This window comes from Oncorhynchus keta, chromosome 2 (assembly GCF_023373465.1).
Source record: "Oncorhynchus keta strain PuntledgeMale-10-30-2019 chromosome 2, Oket_V2, whole genome shotgun sequence".
NCBI classification, from domain to species: domain Eukaryota; kingdom Metazoa; phylum Chordata; class Actinopteri; order Salmoniformes; family Salmonidae; genus Oncorhynchus; species Oncorhynchus keta.
In genome coordinates, this window is record NC_068422.1 from 32508545 (window position 1) to 32529310 (window position 20766).

Here is a 20766-nt window from a genome sequence, read left to right on the forward strand (position 1 = left end):
ATATATGTGCTGAACAATTACAGTGAGTCTGTGTTATGGCACTGATAAAGTAGTTGGGGTAATCTTTTATTAAAGCTGTCCCAAAGTCTGCCCTATTAGTGCAGTATTCTTGATAATGTCTTCAATTTGGACTACTTAAAATATACATGCATGTCTCTTTTTTGTAAAGGAAGTAGAATTACACTTTCCTTACATTTTTTAAAGCTTTATTTGAACAGATCAAGTCTCTGGATGGGAGTTACATGTGTGTTGACAGGTTACACCCACTCTCGCTGCTGGAATCTGGGAATCTTTCTTCTAAAACATCACTGTCAGTAGCCTGGCTACCCATTTCTACTCTCGACTGTCATCACTAAACGTGGTTTTGTTTGACTAGCGGAACTGTCACAGCGGTACCTATGCCCTCTGTACCTATACAGTTGAAGACGGAAGTTTACATGCACTTAGGTTGGAGTGCAAATCAATCCTAGAACAACAGCAAATGACCTTGTGAAGATGCTGGAGAAAGCAGGTACAAAAGTATATTTATATCCACAGTAAAAACGAGTCCAATATCGACATAACCTGAAAGGCCGCTCAGCAAGGAAGAAGCCACTGCTCCAAAACCACCATAAAAAAGCCAGACTTCGGCTTGCAACTGCAAATGGGGACAAAGATCGTACTTTTTAGAGAAATGTCCTCTTGTCTGATGAAACAAAAAATAGAACTGTTTGGCCATAATGACCATTGTTATGTTTGGAGGAAAAAGGGGGAGGCTTGCAAGCCAAAGAACACCATCCCAACCGTGAAGCACGGGGGTGGCAGCATCATGTTGTGGGGGTGCTTTGCTGCTGGAGGGACTGGTGCACTTCACCAGGAAAATGATGTGGATATATTGAAGCAACATCTCAAGACATCAGTCAGGAAGTTAAAGCTTGGTCTCAAATGGGTCTTCCAAATGGACAATGACCCCAAGCATACTTCCAAAGTTGTGGCAAAATGGCTTAAGGACAACAAAGTCAAGGTATTGGAGTGGCCATCACCAAGCACCAACTTCAATCCCATATAACATTTGTGGGCAGAACTGAAAAGCATGTGCGAGCAAGGAGGCCTACAAACCTGACCCAGTTACACCAGCTCTGTCAGGAGGAATGGGCCAAAAATCACCCAACTTATTGTGGGAAGCTTGTGGAAGGCTACACGAAAAGTTTGACCCAAGTAAAAATAAATAAAGGCAATGCTACCAAATGCTAATTGGGTGTATGTAAACTTCCGACTTCAACTGTGTGTGCTTGACCTTGACCGACTGTATTATCCTCTGTGTCCTTCCCACACTTCTCCCCCCTAGCTGGCACCATCTCTGGTGAAGAGGTGCCCATTGTGTCCAAGACCAATATCCAGGAACACAGAGACAGCTTCTCCTGTGAGAAGTTCAACTTCCGGGTCAACTCCAACATCACCTTCTATGTCTACGTCAGCAACTTCTCCTGGCCAATCAAGATCCAGGTGAGGTTCTGTCAGTAGTGATCTCACAATCCACAACTGCGTTACACCCCCACCCAGGGAGATACATTAAATTAGGTTTAAAAATATTTACACTATCGTTGAAAAGTTTCGGGTCACTTAGAGATGTTCTTGTTTTTGAAAGAAAAGCCAATTTTGTCCATTTAAAATGACATCAAATTGATCAGAAATACAGTGTAGACATTGTTAATGTTGTAAATGACTATTGTAGCTGGAAATGGCAGATTCTTTATGGAATATCTACATTGGCGTACAGAGGCCCATTATCAGCAACCATCACTCCTGTGTTCCAATGGCACGTTGTGTTAGCTAATCCAAGTTGATCTATTTTAAACGCTAATTGATCATTAGAAAACCCTTATGCAATTATGTTAGCACAGCTGAAAACTGTTGTTCTGATTAAAGAAGCAATAAAACTGGCCTTCTTTAGACTAGTTGAGTATCTGGAGCATCAGCATTTGTGGGTTCGATTACATGCTCAAAATGGCCAGAAACAAAGTACTTTATTCTGATACTCGTCAGTCTATTCTTGTTCTGAGAAATTAATGCTATTCCATGCGAGAAATTGCCAAGAAACTGAAGATCTCGTACAACGCTGTGTACTACTCCCTTCACAGAACAACACAAACTGGCTATAACCAGCTGAGCAAGAGGACAAGTACATTAGAGTATATAGTTTGAGAAACAGACACCTCACAAGTCCTCAACTGGCAGCTTCATTAAATAGTACTCGCAAAACACCAGTCTCAATGTCAACTGTGAAGAGGCCACTCCGAGATGCTGGCCTTCTAGGCAGAGTTCCTCTTAATTTTTTTATTTTATTGGCCAGTCTGAGATATGGCTTTTTCTTTGCAACTCTGCCTAGAAGGCCAGCATCCTGGAGTCGCCTCTTCACTGTTGACGGCTCAGGATATTGGGGCTCAGGATATTGAACTACCTGGACGAATGGCTGGTGGTAGCCGAGTTGAGGGTGCAGGTGGTGTTACACACATTCAGGCTGGTTTCCCATGTTCCGTCTCTGGGTTTCATAGTGAATCAAGAGAAGAGCTGTTTGACTACATCTCAACGCATTCTGTTTCTGGATCTTGAGTTAGACTCAGAGTGTAGAATCGTGCGTTCTTGTCCCTGCAGAGGGTGGCCGGTTTCCTGCTTTGCTTCGCCCCATTTTTGCCTATTTGGGATGATGGTTTCTATGATCGCTGTGGTTCCCCTCGGGCTGTTGCAAACTTTCCAGCAGCGGGTGGTAGACACTGGCTTAGACGCATCATTGCACCACCTAAACCCCTAGTCACTGTGGGTGTCATACCTATGTCATACCTATGTCATACCTATGTCATACCTATGTCATACCTATCATACCTATGTCATACCTATGTCATACCTATGTCATACCGATGTCATACCTAATTAATACCTATCATACCTATGGTCTCAACTCGATAGAGGGACCCGCGGTCGTTGTCGCTGGGGAACCCCATGGGTCAAGCTATTTCCCGCAAGGTGATCATGACAGACCTATCCCCCTGAGAGTGGGGTGCACTGTGCATGGGCAGCTCAATTCGGGGGTTGTGGACACAGAGCGTGCCACACATCAATTACGTGGAGATTTTGGGAAAGGAGATACAACACCTGGTGAAGAGGGGTGAAAATGTATGGTGAAGAGGGGTGAAAATGTATGGTGAAGAGGGGTGAAAATGTATGGTGAAGAGGGGTGAAAATGTATGTCATTAATCCGTGCCTCTGGTTTATCACCTGTGGAAAGGAGGGCTTCTGGTGAGGCATGGTGTTCATTGGCCTTGTCAGGATTCTAATGTTCTTCGGTAGAGTAACGCTTAAAGTCACCATAGCTGTGCTGTACCTCATTTTCCTCCTTCAGGGAACAGTAGTTATAGTCATAACTGTTCAATCTCAGAGAACAATTGCTCCCTACAAAAATGTGGGTTTTATACTTCCTGCAATGGATTTGATCGCTTGAGAGGACTGTTGGAAAACAATATCTGATTTAAACAATATCTGTCTCTCCAGAACATATAAATATGTGAAATGGCTCTAGAACTCTCGGTCTGTCTCTTTAAGGCATAAAGCCATGATAGGACCTTGAGCATAAACTATAATAAAACGTGTTTGGCAAAAATATAATCTTTAATGATCCGTGAGTTTTGGAGTGTCGCCATCAATTATTTAGGATTGCCTTAATACTGAGACAGCCATACAAAATATTCATGGTTTAATCTTATGATCCATAAAATTGAAGTAGACTTTGGCGGTGATATTTTAAGATATCTGTCACATGTTGTGATAAAACGAGCTGAAATCTGATTGAATGGACTGACTGCAAGTAGCATGCTTAGTTAATCAACACTGAGACACTCAAATAGTCCTGAGCAAAAAAAAGAAAGAAAATGGAGGTATTGGATATGCGATTATTTTCCATGGAGGGCCACATTAGAATACATTTGTGCCATCGCGGGCCAGAATTATACATCATGTGTATGACTGTGTTGACAGATGTATCTACTGTAAATCACATCCAGATATGCTACTTATTTAACTTTTTTAACATGCACAGAAATAAACCACATTCATGCTCTCCTTTTGGTAGGCATTTTCATTATTAAACATGCAATGCAGGTATAGTTTCTGACGTTGCTATGTGCAGGATTGCTGAGAGGTGAGAGTCAGTAAGAGCTGATCTATGCTGTGACTTGTTATATTTCATTACTGAAAATGTCTGTTCACATACATAGGTTGACCCAAACAGTACAGACATCTTCTGAGCATGACTCCTAATCTTATGGAAGTTTTGTTCATCGAGAGATGCATAGAACCTCGTCAGTGACATTGTTTTGAATAGTTCTCCAATCATGGCATCAGACTGAAGATCGATAAGCTCAGGTTGCAGGTCTTTGGACACATTATCCACATTGAAGGTGAAAGGAGAGGAAACCAATGGCATGTCATTTTCCAACACTTTGAAATCCTCAGAACGACAAGAAAACTCACCGTTCAAAGAACGCAGCAGCGATGTATACTTCTCCCACTGGTCATCTGATAGGGAACAGACTAGTAGTGTCGAAAGGTGGGTGAGATTGTTGGCCTCTACTTGGCGGGTCAGGTTGAGTAAATTTCCCTTGACGGCTTTGACAAGGCTGTACATCTGATGTGCAAAAGGCCCTTCCCTTGTGTGGAATCCAGTTCATTCATGGGGGCCATGATGTTCACATTAAAAGCAAAATCAGCCAACCATTCTTTATCTTGCAGTTGAGGGAAATCCACATATTTTCCTTTCATTTGCAATCTCCGACTTCAGGTCCCACACCCTTTTAAGCACCTTCCCCAAACTCAGCCATCTCACGTTTGTGTGGTAGAAGAGATCTGCATTCCCCGACTCTGTCTCTTCCAACAGTGAGACAAACTGCCTGTGGTTTAAAGATTTCGCTCTTATGAAGTTTACCACTTTAGTGACTGGATCCACAACATGGCTCATTTCCAGAACACATTTCCAGAGCACCTCCTGATAAATAATGCAATGCAGGAAAATCATTTTCTTATCTGGGTTCAGCTCAGCTACTTGATCTTGTATCCTTTTCAAAAGGCCAATGTTTTGGCACCCATCAACGGTCACACTGGATAACTTTTTAAAACTTAGTCCCAGCTTTTCCACACACTTATTAACCTCCTCCAATAAATATTTCCCTGTGGTTGTGCTCTTCATTGACTGCACTGAAGCAAACTCCTCTGTAATTTCAAAGTCTGGGGTTATGCCTCGTAAGAATATCAACAACTGCGCCGTGTCACGTGCATCACTGCTCTCATTCAGAGCCAAGGAGAAATAGGTGCAATCCTTTACCTTGTCTTTCAACTCTTTTTCCATATTCTCTGAGATGTCAGCAACACGCTGTGTCACTGTTTGTCTTGACAGGGAAACATTTTCAAACAGCTCTGTCTTGTCGGGGCAAAGTATTGCTGCAGAGTCAATTAAACATTATTTTATGAATTCGCCCTCAGCAAATTACTTGCTATGTTTAGCAATTTTGTGGGACGATATATATACTGTAGCTAGCTCTCGCAATTCCGTCGTTTGCTGAATGCAGTTTTGTGAAATGTTCTTGCTGCTTTTGCAACTGAGAAAAAAACTATTTTGATGCACTTGCCCTTTGCTCAGAAGAAATATTCCTATATTTCTCTGCATGCTTCGTCTTGTGCGGGACAAGTGCTCTCTTTGCACACTAAGCACACATCTTTCCCTGATACCTCAATAAATATTTCAATGTCCACTCTTGCTGGAACACCCTACATTCATTGTCTACTTGCCTTTTCTTTGAACTCTTTGGAAACACTCATTTTTGCGCAATTTCTAGCTTGCTACTATTTGTAACTGTGTCGTGTGTGTGTCAGCCTGTCAGTCACTGCCTGTCCTCGTGCAGTTGTTATTTATACGTGACTTCAAAATACATGTCCCACGAGCAGCGGGAGTTAAATCATTACACAAGTATTCATTGGACTTTTAGTTCAAATAACAAATACTTTTTCAAAAACTTTGAGCATGAGCATGATTCCGCGGGCTGTATTGAATCAGGCAAGCCGGCCTTTGCCCAGACCTGTGCTAGACATATGTTGCAATGCAATATCTGAAAGAGGAGCAGCACATCTTCTGGGACTGTCACACACTCTGTAGCTCATATTTGGGATTTCTCTCCCGGTCCCCACTGCTTTTCTAGGTAATTAAATGTTTTCTTATTTTAATGTCTTAGCTTTCGGGGAGAGAACAACAGAGCAGAACCAGCTGGTTTTAGATGCAGCAACCAAACAGACAATCAAACAGATAAACATCACATAAAGGGGAATATCACATAAAGAATGTTGAAGGTGCTCTGGTAGTATCCCGATATGAATGTAGCAGTTGATTGCAGACTGTGGTCCTTCTGTGGCTCAGTTGGTAGAGCATGGCGCTTGTAACGCCAGGGTAGTGGGTTCGATTCCCGGGACCACCCATACGTAGAATGTATGCACACATGACTGTAAGTCGCTTTGGATAAAAGCGTCAGCTAAATGGCATATATTATATTATTATATTATATATATATTAGACTGTCCTGCAGCATGTGTTAAGGTCATCCGTCCATTGATCGGGGCTCATAAGTATTTCCCATAAATGCTGTTTTATCAGAGCTCTATACAGATGAGATGGTAACGTGAGAAGTTAATTATCATGATTATCATGAGCACTATCCCACAGCCGTATATAGAGCCATCTCAGTCGGACGCATTTTCGTCAGTAACACGAGACCAGGCCCCGCCGCTCTCTTGACCTTGGTGGCTTCCGACACGGACACGGTAATGATGGGGAATTGTCCAGAGGATTTCTAATGGCCAGTCTCAATTATTAGTTATATATTGTTTTGCTCTGAAGTTTGGTTCAGTATGTAATGCAAATCCGATTTATATGAAATATAGTGATGTCTCACCCTCAGTGAATGGCACCACCAACATCTGTCATTTTATCTGACTGACTCTTTGTAACGGCGTTCGTTTGTTGAAGGAGAGTCGGACCAAAATGCAGCGTGGTGGTTACTCATGATCTTTAATGAAGAAATAGCGAATACATGAAATAACTATACAAATACAAAAACAACAAAACAGAACGTGAAAACCTATACAGCCTGTCTGGTGAAACAACTACACAGAGACAGGAACAATCACCCACGAAATACACAGTGAAACCCCGGCTACCTAAATATGGTTATCACTGCATTGTCGGAACTAGAAGCACAAGCATTTTGCTACACTCGCATTAACATCTGCTAACCATGTGTATGTGACAAATAAAATTTGATTTGATTTGATGGTTCCCAATCAGAGACAACGAGAATCACCTGACTCTGATTGAGAACCGCCTCAGGCAGCCAAACCTATGCTACACCCCTACTCAGCCGCAATCCCAATGCCTACAAAACCCCAATACGAAACACAACATTAAAACCCATGTCACACCCTGGCCTGACCAAATATATAACGAAAACACAAAATACTATGACCAAGGCGTGACACTCTTCTGTATCTATTATCATATAAAGACTTCCAGACCAGTCATATTGTTTTTCATTCTGGGATGTGGAGCCCAGGTCAGACTAGCTGTGTCCGCTTCAAAGTGTGTCAGATGGAAGCAGAGTTAGGCTGGTGAGATGTGTTGCCTTGGGTTTCTCCGGCTGGACTGATCTAATGACAAGAGAGAGATAACTTTCGCCACCAGGGCTATGATCCCTGTCCTCCTCTTTCTCTATTTCTCTTTCACATCCACTCTGGAAGGATTTTACTTGCTCTCTCTATCTTTTTTCTTTCTTGGACTCTCCTACACGGATACATACGGATTAATACACACTCTGAATTGAACTGAGACTCTCTTTGTGTCCTGCAGATATGGGGGCACACCAGTTGATTGAAAATCGTCTACAGTTTCAGAGAGAAGGGGTGGCTCAATTTCTGCTCTGAGGCACTCTATCTAAGAACTTAGATCAAAGTTTCCTAACAGTGTTTTATATGAACAATTCTAAACCTTCCCCCAGATATAGTGTGTGTCCTAGACATGTATATGTCTCTGAAATACATTAGTTATGTGTTCGCTTATCTATTCTCCAAAGATGTTAACAAGTCCACTGGACTCCTCCTCTTATGGTAGGAACTCGGTTGACCGTGACCATTTCAGTCCTCATTAACATTGCGAGTGTAGCCGTGTGCTCTTGTACCTGACGTGATGTTATTCACTGTGGCAATGAGACTGGGTGTAAAGATGGATCCTCCTCCACTCTCCCGGTCATTGTCTTCTTTTTGGGCCATCACCATCCCAGAGGACCCCCTGAGCTATCCAACACACTGCCTGACTTACTGAGCACTATCAAACACACTGCCTGACTGACTGAGCACTGTCCAACACACTGCCTGACTGAGCACTGTCCAACACACTGCCTGACTGCCTGAGCACTGTACAACACACTGCCTGACTGCCTGAGCACTGTCCAACACATTGCCTGACTGCCTGAGCACTGTACAACACACTGCCTGACTGCCTGATCACTTTACAACACACTGCCTGACTGCCTGAGCACTGTACAACACATTGCGTGACTGCCTGAGCACTGTACAACACATTGCCTGACTGCCTGAGCACTGTACAACACACTGCCTGACTGCCTGATCGCTTTACAACACACTGCCTGACTGCCTGATCACTTTACAACACACTGCCTGACTGCCTGAACACTGTACAACACATTGCGTGACTGCCTGAGTGCTGTACAACACACTGCCTGACTGCCTGAGCGCTTTACAACACACTGCCTGACTGCCTGAGCGCTGTACAACACACTGCCTGACTGCCTGAGCGCTTTACAACACACTGCCTGACTGCCTGAGCGCTGTACAACACACTGCCTGACTGCCTGAGCGCTTTACAACACACTGCCTGACTGCCTGAGCGCTTTACAACACACTGCCTGACTGCCTGCCTGTACAACACAACACAACACTGCCTGACTGCCTGTGCGATGTACAACACACTGCCTGACTGCCTGAGCGCTTTACAACACACTGCCTGACTGCCTGAGCGCTGTACAACACACTGCCTGACTGCCTGTGCGCTGTACAACACACTGCCTGACTGCCTGAGCGCTTTACAACACACTGCCTGACTGCCTGAGCGCTGTACAACACACTGCCTGACTGCCTGAGCGCTGTACAACACACTGCCTGACTGCCTGAGCGCTGTACAACACACTGCCTGACTGCCTGAGCGCTTTACAACACACTGCCTGACTGCCTGAGCACTTACAACACACTGCCTGACTGCCTGAGCGCTGTACAACACACTGCCTGACTGCCTGAGCGCTGTACAACACACTGCCTGACTGCCTGCGCTGAACACACTGCCTGACTGCCTGAGCGCTACAACACACTGCCTGACTGCCTGAGCGCTTTACAACACACTGCCTGACTGACGGTGCGATGTACAACACACTGCCTGAGTGCTTGAGCACTGTACAACACACTGCCTGACTGCCTGAGCGCTTTACAACACACTGCCTGACCGACGGTGTGATGTACAACACACTGCCTGACTGCCTAATCGCTTTACAACACACTGCCTGACTGCCTGAGCACTGTACAACACACTGCCTGAGTGCCTGAGCACTGTACAACACACTGCCTGAGTGCCTGAGCACTGTACAACACACTGCCTGAGTGCCTGAGCACTGTACAACTGCCTGAGTGCCTGACAACAACACACTGCCTGACTGCCTGAGCGCTGTGACAACACAACACACTGCCTGAGTGCCTGAGCGCTGTACAACACACTGCCTGACTGCCTGAGCGCTGTACAACACACTGCCTGACTGCCTGAGCACTGTACAACACACTGCCTGACTGCCTGAGCGCTGTACAACACACTGCCTGACTGCCTGAGCACTTTACAACACACTGCCTGACTGCCTGAGCGCTGTACAACACACTGCCTGACTGCCTGAGCGCTGTACAACACACTGCCTGACTGCCTGAGCGCTTTACAACACACTGCCTGACTGCCTGAGCGCTGTACAACACACTGCCTGACTGCCTGAGCGCTGTACAACACACTGCCTGACTGCCTGAGCGCTGTACAACACACTGCCTGACTGCCTGAGCACTGTACAACACACTGCCTGACTGCCTGAGCACTGTACAACACACTGCCTGAGTGCCTGAGCGCTGTACAACACACTGCCTGACTGCCTGAGCGCTGTACAACACACTGCCTGACTGCCTGAGCGCTTTACAACACACTGCCTGACAGCCTGAGCGCTGCCTGACAACACACACTGCCTGACTGCCTGAGCACTGTACAACACACTGCCTGACTGCCTGAGCGCTGTACAACACACTGCCTGACTGCCTGTACAACACACTGCCTGACTGCCTGAGCAAACACACTGCCTGACTGCCTGAGCGCTGTACAACACACTGCCTGACTGCCTGTGCCTGATGTACAACACACTGCCTGACTGCCTGAGCGCTTTACAACACACTGCCTGACTGCCTGAGCGCTGTACAACACACTGCCTGACTGCCTGAGCACTGTACAACACACTGCCTGACTGCCTGAGCGCTTTACAACACACTGCCTGACCGACGGTGTGATGTACAACACAATGCCTGACTGCCTGATCGCTTTACAACACACTGCCTGACTGCCTGTGCGATGTACAACACACTGCCTGACTGCCTGTGCTCTGTACAACACACTGCCTGACTGCCTGAGCGCTTTACAACACACTGCCTGACTGCCTGTGCGATGTACAACACACTGCCTGACTGCCTGAGCGCTGTACAACACACTGCCTGACTGCCTGAGTGCTGTACAACACACTGCCTGACTGCCTGAGCGCTTTACAACACACTGCCTGACCGACGGTGTGATGTACAACACACTGCCTGACTGCCTGAGTACTGTACAACACACTGCCTGACTGCCTGAGCGCTTTACAACACACTGCCTGCCTGGCTGACTGAGCGCAGTAAAACACACTGTCTGATTGCCTGAGTGCTGTACAACACACTGCCTGACTGACTAAGAGCTGTCACTCACACTCTGACTCTGACGGACGGTGTCAGTAGTTACAATGACCGAAGGCTTGTTACACACTCCCCAACTAAGTGATCGCTCTCCCTCTCTCTCTCACACATGCACATACTTACAGACAGAGTAATACATACCTTTCACATTCACTTCACAGAGCGTAATCAGATCTGAAAGGAAACAACCTCCTAATTAAACACTCCTGAACACAGGGAATATGAAGTCGCTTAGTGTGACAGATGTCTGTGTAGCAATGTCACTTTCTCTTCACTAACATCTGGAGGAAGATGTGATAGGTAGAATATGTGTGGATGTATACTATACTTGTTATTGTCTTTATACTATGTACTGTATATTGACATGTTGATATGTTTTTCACTACATATTTGTTTTTCAAAAAAATCCTGTTTGCATGCTGTGCTCTAGTCCTCCTCCACCTTCTCTCACATGAAACATTTTATTATTCATATGCCAATTAGTCACGAGGACAAATTACAGTGGTGACGACGGGATACATCAGAACACTATTTCTGTGATGTATCGCTGAGCAACAGCGGGAAGTATTTCTGTCGCCGGTTCTCTTAGGCGGGAAAGACTACTCTGGATGATGGACGCACCCAGCCCCCCTGTTAGTATGAGTGTGGCCCCTGTAGCCATATGACCTCACCCCTGCTCTCAGGGCTGGTTGGAGGGCAGAGTGAGCTGCTGATCGTATGTCCTTGTGGAACAGATTTAGATTGAATCTGTCAAGCTGACCTTGCACCTTCTGCCATGACATCACACTTTACAGAAATGTATTTTCTGTTTTTTTATCTCTCCGATTTGTAGAGCCAGTCAATGGTAACTCAAATGGTCAAGGCAGTCTGAGATTCTTTGTTGCAAATTTTATTGGGACATAGATGTATCACCCTCCAAACTCTTATTTTTCTGTTTCTCCCTTTCTCTGATTGCCTGACCTACAGGCTACTCAAGTCATCTGTCTTATATCATTGAATCAAATCACATTGTATTGGTCACACAGACATGGTTAGCAGATGTTATTGTGAGTGTAGCGAAGTGCTTATGCTTCTAGATCCGACAGTGCAGTAGTATCTAACAATTCCACAACAAAACCTAATACACACAAGTATAAAATATGTGGATGAGCAGTGACAGACCGGCTAAGATGCAATATATAGTAAATAATAGATAGTGTAGGATACAGTATACATTATATACATTTAACATTACATTTAAGTCATTTACCAGACACTCTTATCCAGAGCGACTTACAAATTGGTGCATTCACCTTATGACATCCAGTGGAACAGCCTCTTTACAATAGTGCATCTAAATCTTTTAGGGGGGGGGGTGAGAAGGATTACTTTATCCTATCCTAGGTATTCCTTAAAGAGGTGGGGTTTCAGGTGTCTCCGGAAGGTGGTGATTGACTCCGCTGTCCTGGCGTCGTGAGGGAGTTTGTTCCACCATTGGGGGGCCAGAGCAGCGAACAGTTTTGACTGGGCTGAGCGGGAACTGTACTTCCTCAGTGGTAGGGAGGCGAGCAGGCCAGAGGTGGATGAACGCAGTGCCCTTGTTTGGGTGTAGGGCCTGATCAGAGCCTGGAGGTACTGAGGTGCCGTTCCCCTCACAGCTCCGTAGGCAAACACCATGGTCTTGTAGCAGATGCGAGCTTCAACTGGAAGCCAGTGGAGAGAGCGGAGGAGCGGGGTGACGTGAGAGAACTTGGGAAGGTTGAACACCAGACGGGCTGCGGCGTTCTGGATGAGTTGTAGGGGTTTAATGGCACAGGCAGGGAGCCCAGCCAACAGCGAGTTGCAGTAATTCAGACGGGAGATGACAAGTGCCTGGATTAGGACCTGCGCCGCTTCCTGTGTGAGGCAGGGTCGTACTCTGCGGATGTTGTAGAGCATGAACCTACAGGAACGGGCCACCGCCTTGATGTTAGTTGAGAACGACAGGGTGTTGTCCAGGATCACGCCAAGGTTCTTAGCGCTCTGGGAGGAGGACACAATGGAGTTGTCAACCGTGATGGCGAGATCATGGAACGGGCAGTCCTTCCCCGGGAGGAAGAGCAGCTCCGTCTTGCCGAGGTTCAGCTTGAGGTGGTGATCCGTCATCCTCACTGATATGTCTGCCAGACATGCAGAGATGCGATTCGCCACCTGGTCATCAGAAGGGGGAAAGGAGAAGATTAATTGTGTGTCGTCTGCATAGCAATGATAGGAGAGACCATGTGAGGTTATGACAGAGCCAAGTGACTTGGTGTATAGCGAGAATAGGAGAGGGCCTAGAACAGAGCCCTGGGGGACACCAGTGGTGAGAGGGCGTGGTGAGGAGACAGATTCTCGCCACGCCACCTGGTAGGAGCGACCTGTCAGGTAGGACGCAATCCAAGCGTGGGCCGCGCCGGAGATGCCCAACTCGGAGAGGGTGGAGAGGAGGATCTGATGGTTCACAGTATCGAAGGCAGCCGATAGGTCTAGAAGGATGAGAGCAGAGGAGAGAGAGTTAGCTTTAGCAGTGCGGAGCGCCTCCGTGATACAGAGAAGAGCAGTCTCAGTTGAATGACTAGTCTTGAAACCTGACTGATTTGGATCAAGAAGGTCAGTCTGAGAGAGATAGCGGGAGAGCTGGCCAAGGACGGCACGTTCAAGAGTTTTGGAGAGAAAAGAAAGAAGGGATACTGGTCTGTAGTTGTTGACATCGGAGGGATCGAGTGTAGGTTTTTTCAGAAGGGGTGCAACTCTCGCTCTCTTGAAGACGGAAGGGACGTAGCCAGCGGTCAGGGATGAGTTGATGAGCGAGGTGAGGTAAGGGAGAAGGTCTCCGGAAATGGTCTGGAGAAGAGAGGAGGGGATAGGGTCAAGCGGGCAGGTTGTTGGGCGGCCGGCCGTCACAAGACGCGAGATTTCATCTGGAGAGAGAGGGGAGAAAGAGGTCAGAGCACAGGGTAGGGCAGTGTGAGCAGAACCAGCGGTGTCGTTTGACTTAGCAAACGAGGATCGGATGTCGTCGACCTTCTTTTCAAAATGGTTGACGAAGTCATCTGCAGAGAGGGAGGAGGAGGGGGGGGAGGAGGATTCAGGAGGGAGGAGAAGGTGGCAAAGAGCTTCCTAGGGTTAGAGGCAGATGCTTGGAATTTAGAGTGGTAGAAAGTGGCTTTAGCAGCAGAGACAGAGGAGGAAAATGTAGAGAGGAGGGAGTGAAAGGATGCCAGGTCCGCAGGGAGGCGAGTTTTCCTCCATTTCCGCTCGGCTGCCCGGAGCCCTGTTCTCATATACATATGAGGTGAGTAATGCGTGATGTAGACATTCTTAAAGTGGCATTATTAAAGCGACTAGTGTTCCATTTATTAAAGTGGCCAATGATATCAAGTCTGTAGGTAGGCAGCCACCTCTCTGTGCTAGTGATGGCTGTTTAACAATCTAATGGCCTTGAGATAGAAAAACAGCTTCTATCTCTTGGTCCCAACTTTGATGCACACGGGGTGAACAGGCATTGGCTCGGGTGGTTGTTGTCCTTGATGATCTTTTTGGCCTTCCTGTGACATCGGGTGCTCTAGGTGTCCTGTATGGCAGGTAGTTTGCCCCCGGTGATGCGTTGCGCAGACCGCACCACCCTCGGGAGAGCCCTGCGATTGTGGGTGGTGCAGTTGCCGTACCAGGCGGTGATACAGCCCGACAGGAAGCTCTCAATTGTACCACACTGTCTGTGTTCGTGGATCATTTTAGTTTGTCGTTGATATGTACACCGAGAAACTTGAAACTTTCCACCTTTCTCCACTGCTCTCCCGTCAATGTGGATAGGGGGTGCTCCCTTTGCTGTTTCCTGCAGTCCATGATCATCTCTGTTGTTTTTCTTGCATTTCCTTGCATGAGTGGGAGGTTATTTGACACCACACACCGAGGGCCCTCACCTCCTCCCTGTAGGCTGTCTTGTCGTTGTTGGTAATCAAGCCTACCACTGTAGTGTCGTCTGCAAACTTGATGATTGAGTTGGAGGTGTGCATGGCCACGCAGTCGTGGGTGAACAGGGAGTACAGGAGAGGGCTGAGAACGCACCCTTGTGGGGCCCCAGTGTTGAGGATCAGCGGAGTGAAGATGTTGTTTCCTACCTTCACCACCTGGGGCGGCCCGTCAGGAAGTCCAGGAACAAGTTGCACAGGGCGGGGTCGAGACCCAGGGTCTCCAGCTTGATGATGAGTTTGGAGGGTACTATGGTGTTGAATGCTGAGCTATAGTCAATATACAGCATTCTTACATTGGTATTCCTCTTGTCCAGAGGGATAGGGCAGTGTGCAGTGTTATGGCGATTTGCATCATCTGTGGACCTATTGGGGCGGTAAACAAATTGGTGTGCATCTAGGGTTAACAGTAGGGTGGAGGTGATATGATCATTGACTAGTCTCTCAAAGCACTTCATGATGACAGAAGTCAGTGCTACGGGGTGATAGTAATTTAGTTCAGTTACCTTAGCTTTCTTGAGTACAGGAACAATGGTGGACATCTTGAAGCATGTGGGGACAGCAGACGGATAGGGATTGATTGAAAATGTCTGTAAACACTCCAGCCAGCTGGTCTGCGCATGCTCTGAGGACGCAACTCGGGATGCCGCCTGGGCCGGCAGCCTTGCGAGGGTTAACGCGTTTAAATGTTTTACTCACGTCGGCCACGGAGAAGGAGAGCCCGCAGTCTTTGGGAGCGGGCCGTGTCGGAGGTACTGTATTATCCTCAAAGCGTGCAAAGAAGTTGTTTAATTTGTCTGGGAGAAAGACATCGCTGTCCGACGGGGCTGGTTTTCTTTTTGTAATCTGTGATTGTCTGTGGACCCTGCCACATATGTCTCGTGTTTGAGTCGTTGAATTGTGACTCCACTTTGTCTCTATACTGACACTTTGGTGGTTTGATTGCCTTACGGAGGGAATAACTACACTGTTTGTATTCAGTCATGTTTCGAATCGCCTTGCCATGTTTAAATGCGGTGGTACGTTTCAGTTTTGCGCAAATGCTGCCATCAATCCAAGGTTTATGGTTAAGGAAGGTTTTAATGGTAACAGTGGGGAAAACACCTCCTATCCACTTCCTTATAAACTCGCTCACCAAGTCAGCGTATACGTCAATATTATTGTCTGAGGCTACCCAAAACATATCCCGGTCCGCGTGATCAAAACATTCTTGAAGCGTGGAATCCATCTCTATCGGCGCCATCTTGTTCTAATCCACAGCTATTCATTTGAACGGTGTACTGTACTTGCTACCTTCATGCATTTACTGCTGTGTATTCTCTGTTTTAACCTTTTTGACAGAAGATGAGTTCCCTATTACAAATTATTAGTTCTCAGCAGAACTACTCTAATCTTCTATATGGTTAGTTTGGTGTGAGTGAAGATAAACCTGTCAGGATTGTTAGTTTTTTTCTCTGTTTATTTAGAACCTTACGGACAACTGGGAAAAGCTCAAACCAAGTGTATTCACCCAATGGGTCAGACAGCTGAACACACAAAGACATGATCGCACCAGTATATGTGTATATATACCCCACTTTAGGTGGAGTTTCCTCCTTTCCTCTAAACATTACATTTTTGTTGCTAGGCAGGAAGTTAAGTGATGTGGGTAATAAACTGTTCCTTCTCCCTTCATGTGACGTGACCTGACCTCGTCCCCCATTCCTCACTATCCACCCTTATCAGTGACCACAACCATGTGATTGCCGTTTCCCTTACTTAGTAACATATCCCAAAATCCATTGACCCCACCATATGCATTGCTCCTACATATAACCCTTAACTTCTGGTGCATTTCAAATTACAACCCAACAATTGTAACCAGACTGTGGCCCTTCTCCTTTCCATAGGATAACCGATGTCTAACAAAAACATGTTCTAACAGAATATAAACGTTCTGTGTTCCCTTCTCTCATTCATTAACATGAATAGGGATATTTCATATTTCAAGTGTATAAGTTAGAACCCATCGAGATGAACTCGGTATTCTCAGTGAACTGATGCCCTGGGCTGTAACATGACACCTGCTCACGTGTAGCACATTTTCTCCATCTCCCCCCGGCACCTCCAGAGTGTCTCCAGTGTCTGTTTAATGAAGGCTGTGTGTGTGAAGTCCTGGCCCTATCAATCGCCTACCCGGCCACCCCACAGAAATAAAGGCTGTATGAATCCTACCCTCTCATCGATCCGCGTCTTTCCACTGACTCCTGCATGGCCAGGCCTAATTCAGCTGATTAAATGGGTTTCAGTGAGGCGGCCATGTTGTTTCCCCGGCTCTGGGCACACTATTGGTCCGTGATTAGATTTTCTCCCAACACAGAGTCACTTATTTAGCCTCTCAGAGGACATCATTAAATAGAATGCCTTTCATAATGTAATTGCTGACAGGCACTGTGCGGTGTACCTCAACAGCCGCTCGCCTCCCGACAATGGGAGTGACAAAGTGTCCTTTATTGGATAAAAGGGAAATTGAAACGGCACATAAAACATAGCAGCATCTCTATCTGATGATGGTCTTATCAGGAGGAGATCCTCTTTCCTATGGATGTAAGAGGAGAGGCCAGGTTAAGTGCTGCCTGTTTAAAAATATGGGAAACAGAGAGATGTCACGTGGGCTATTAGTTCATGGATGTTGATTGGGTTATATGTGACTCAGTCATTAACATATCAACCGGAATGTAGAGGAATTATTTCGTAAGGAATTTTAATTATGATCTTGCAACTGGAACTCAAATTTGAACAATAGGACTGTTTCTTTTCACTTTTTTCTCAAATGTAGAACAAACCTTGAGGCTGGCATGTAGGATTGGTGAAATTGATTAGTTCACAGGGAAACTGTTTACATTCAAACACTGTTCACTTTACCAAAATAAATGTCTAACTGTAAAATTAACAGACAGACAAACAAATTAATTATAAAGGACACAGTCAGTCATAGGCCACTCAATGCATTTCTCTTCACCACACTCCACACCAGGGCGGCAGGGTAGCCTAGTGGTTAGAGCGTTGGACTAGTAACCGAAAGGTTGCAAGTTCAAATCCCCGAGCTGACAAGGTTGTTCTGTCGTTCTGCCCCTGAACAGGCAGTTAACCCTAGGCCGTCATTGAAATTAAGAATCTTAACTGACTTGCCTAGTTAAATAAAAATAAACACTCAATATAATCCCTACATTGGTTTGGAGTTTATACAAGTCACAGCGGTCACTAAAGCTGCTACTGAAAACTGACTGTTTTGTCATTGGTGAGTGTTTTTGGGGAACCCTGTAGCTGTTGCTAGCTGCTGGGTAGCTGGGTAGCTCTTCCTGATACTCTGGACCCATTTGGGTCTGTTTTCGACCCGCCCCCTTGCAGTCATGTCAGTTCCCAGGGACAGGAACATGCACAAGCCTCTGGTGATGGCTGTTAGCGCGCAACAGGCTCTATTTGATATCAATGATGCTGCCATCACATTGGGAGAAGAGGGAGAAGAAGTGAGTTTAGATCGGGGCTTTTTAATGTTGGAAGGCTGAAACACTTCTATTTTTCATCTTCTTCTAATAAAGATTTCAGACTTGGTATACCAGGTGAATGCAATTAACTACCATGTAGAAATAACAAACAGAAGTGTTTCCTCCCTCCTGGACCAGACTTGAACAGCCCTGGTCTATATGCTGAGGATGCATTTATTGTAGCTGGGGATTTTAACAAAGCAAATTTGATGAAAACTCTAACGAAGTTCTATCAACACATTCATTGACTGTAGTACTTGCGCAGCTAAATCACTCGAACACTGCTACTCCAACTTCCGGGATGCCAACAAGGCCCTGATCACAAATCTGATCACAACTCCATTTTGCTCCTCCCTTCCTATAGGTAGAAACTCCAACAGGACGTACCCATGCTAAGGACTATTCAACACTGGTCTGACCAATCTGAATCCATGCTTCAAGATTGTTTTGATCACGCGGACTGGGATATGTTCCGGGTAGCCTCTGAGAATAACATTGACAAATATACTGATATGGTGACTGAGTTTATCAGTAAGTGTATAGGAGATGTTGTACCCACAGTGACTATTAAAACCTACCCTAACCATAAACCATGAATAGATGGCGGAATTTGCGCAAAACTGAAAGCGCGAACCACCGCATTTAAACATGGCAAGGTGTATCGCTTCTCATTGGTGGAAGGAGAGGAGGACCAAAATGCAGCGTGGTAAGTGTTCGTCATGTTTTAATTGAACAAACTGAACACTATACAAAATAATAACGAAGAGAAAACGAAACAGTTCTGCCAGGTGAACAGACACAAAACAGAAAATAAACACCCACAACAAAAATGGGGGAAACAGGCTACCTAAGTATGATTCTCAATCAGAGACAACGAACAACACCTGCCTCTGATTGAGAACCATACAAGGCCAAACACATAGACATATAACAAAATAGAAAAAGGACATAGATTACCCACCCCAACTCACGCCCTGACCAACCTAACACAAAGACATAAAAAAGGAACTAAGGTCAGAACGTGACACAAGGTGACTGGGAATATGGCTGAATATAAAACAGTGTAGATATTGCCTCTGTAAGGCATTCAAACAGACAAAACGTCAGTATAGAGACAAAGTTTTGATTTGATTTGATTTGAAAGTGGAGCTGCAATTCAACAGCTCAGACACGAGACGTATGTGGCAGGGTCTACAGACGTGATTAAGACATTTAAGCGTGTTAACCCTTGCAAGGCTGCCGGCCCATACGGCATCCCTAGTCACGTCCTCAGAGCATGCGCAGACCAGCTGGCTGCAGTGTTTAAGGACATATTCAATCTCTCCATATCCCAATCTGCTGTCCCCACATGCTTCAAGATCTCCACCATTGTTCCTGTACCCAAGAAAGCAAAGGTAACTGAACTAAATGACTATTGCCCCATAGCACTCACTTCTGTCATCATGAAGTGCTTTGAGAGACTAGTCAAGGATCATATCACCTCTACCTGACCTGCCACCCTAGACCCACTTCAATTTGCTTAACGCCCCAATAGACCCACAGATAATGCAATCGCCATCACACTGCACACTTCCTTATCCCATCTGGACAAGAGGAATACCTATGTTAGAATGCTGTTCATTGACTATAGCTCAGCATTCAACACCATAGTACCCTACAAGCTCATTATTAAGCTTGGGGCCCTGGGTCTGAACTCTGCCCTGTGCAACTGGGTTCTGGACTTCCTGACGGGCTGCCCCCAGGTGGTGAAGGTAGGAAACAACACCACTTCTCTGATCCTCAACACAGGGGCCCCACAAGGGTGCATGCTCATCACCTTGCTGTACTCCCTGTTCCATCACGACTGCGTGGCCACGCACGCCTCCAACTCAATCATCAAGTTTGCAGATGACACAACAGTAGTAGGCCTGATTACCAACAAAGACGAGACAGTTTACAGGGAGGAGGTGAGGGCCCTGGGAGTGTGATGCCAGGGAAATTACCTCTCCCTCAACGTCAATGAAACAAAGGAGCTGATTGTGGACTAGCAGAGGGAGCAGCCCCCTATGCACATCGACGGGACCGCAGTGGAGAAGGTAGAAAGCTTCAGGTTCCTCTGCGTACACATCACTGACAAACTGAAATGATCCAATGACATAGACAGTGTGGTGAAGAAGGCG

General features: G+C 46.1%; 1 protein-coding gene across 3 annotated transcripts in view; it reads left to right on the forward strand.

Annotated features, from left to right (window-relative positions):
- The window catches only part of LOC118399482 (attractin-like protein 1), a 340601-nt gene that overhangs the window by 165435 nt on the left and 154400 nt on the right, over nt 1–20766 (forward strand). For all 3 annotated transcript variants that reach the window (XM_035795604.2, XM_035795612.2, XM_035795619.2), the window contains one exon: nt 1328–1485. In XM_035795604.2, the coding sequence (XP_035651497.1) occupies nt 1328–1485 (158 nt within the window). The remainder of the gene's footprint in view (nt 1–1327; nt 1486–20766) is intronic.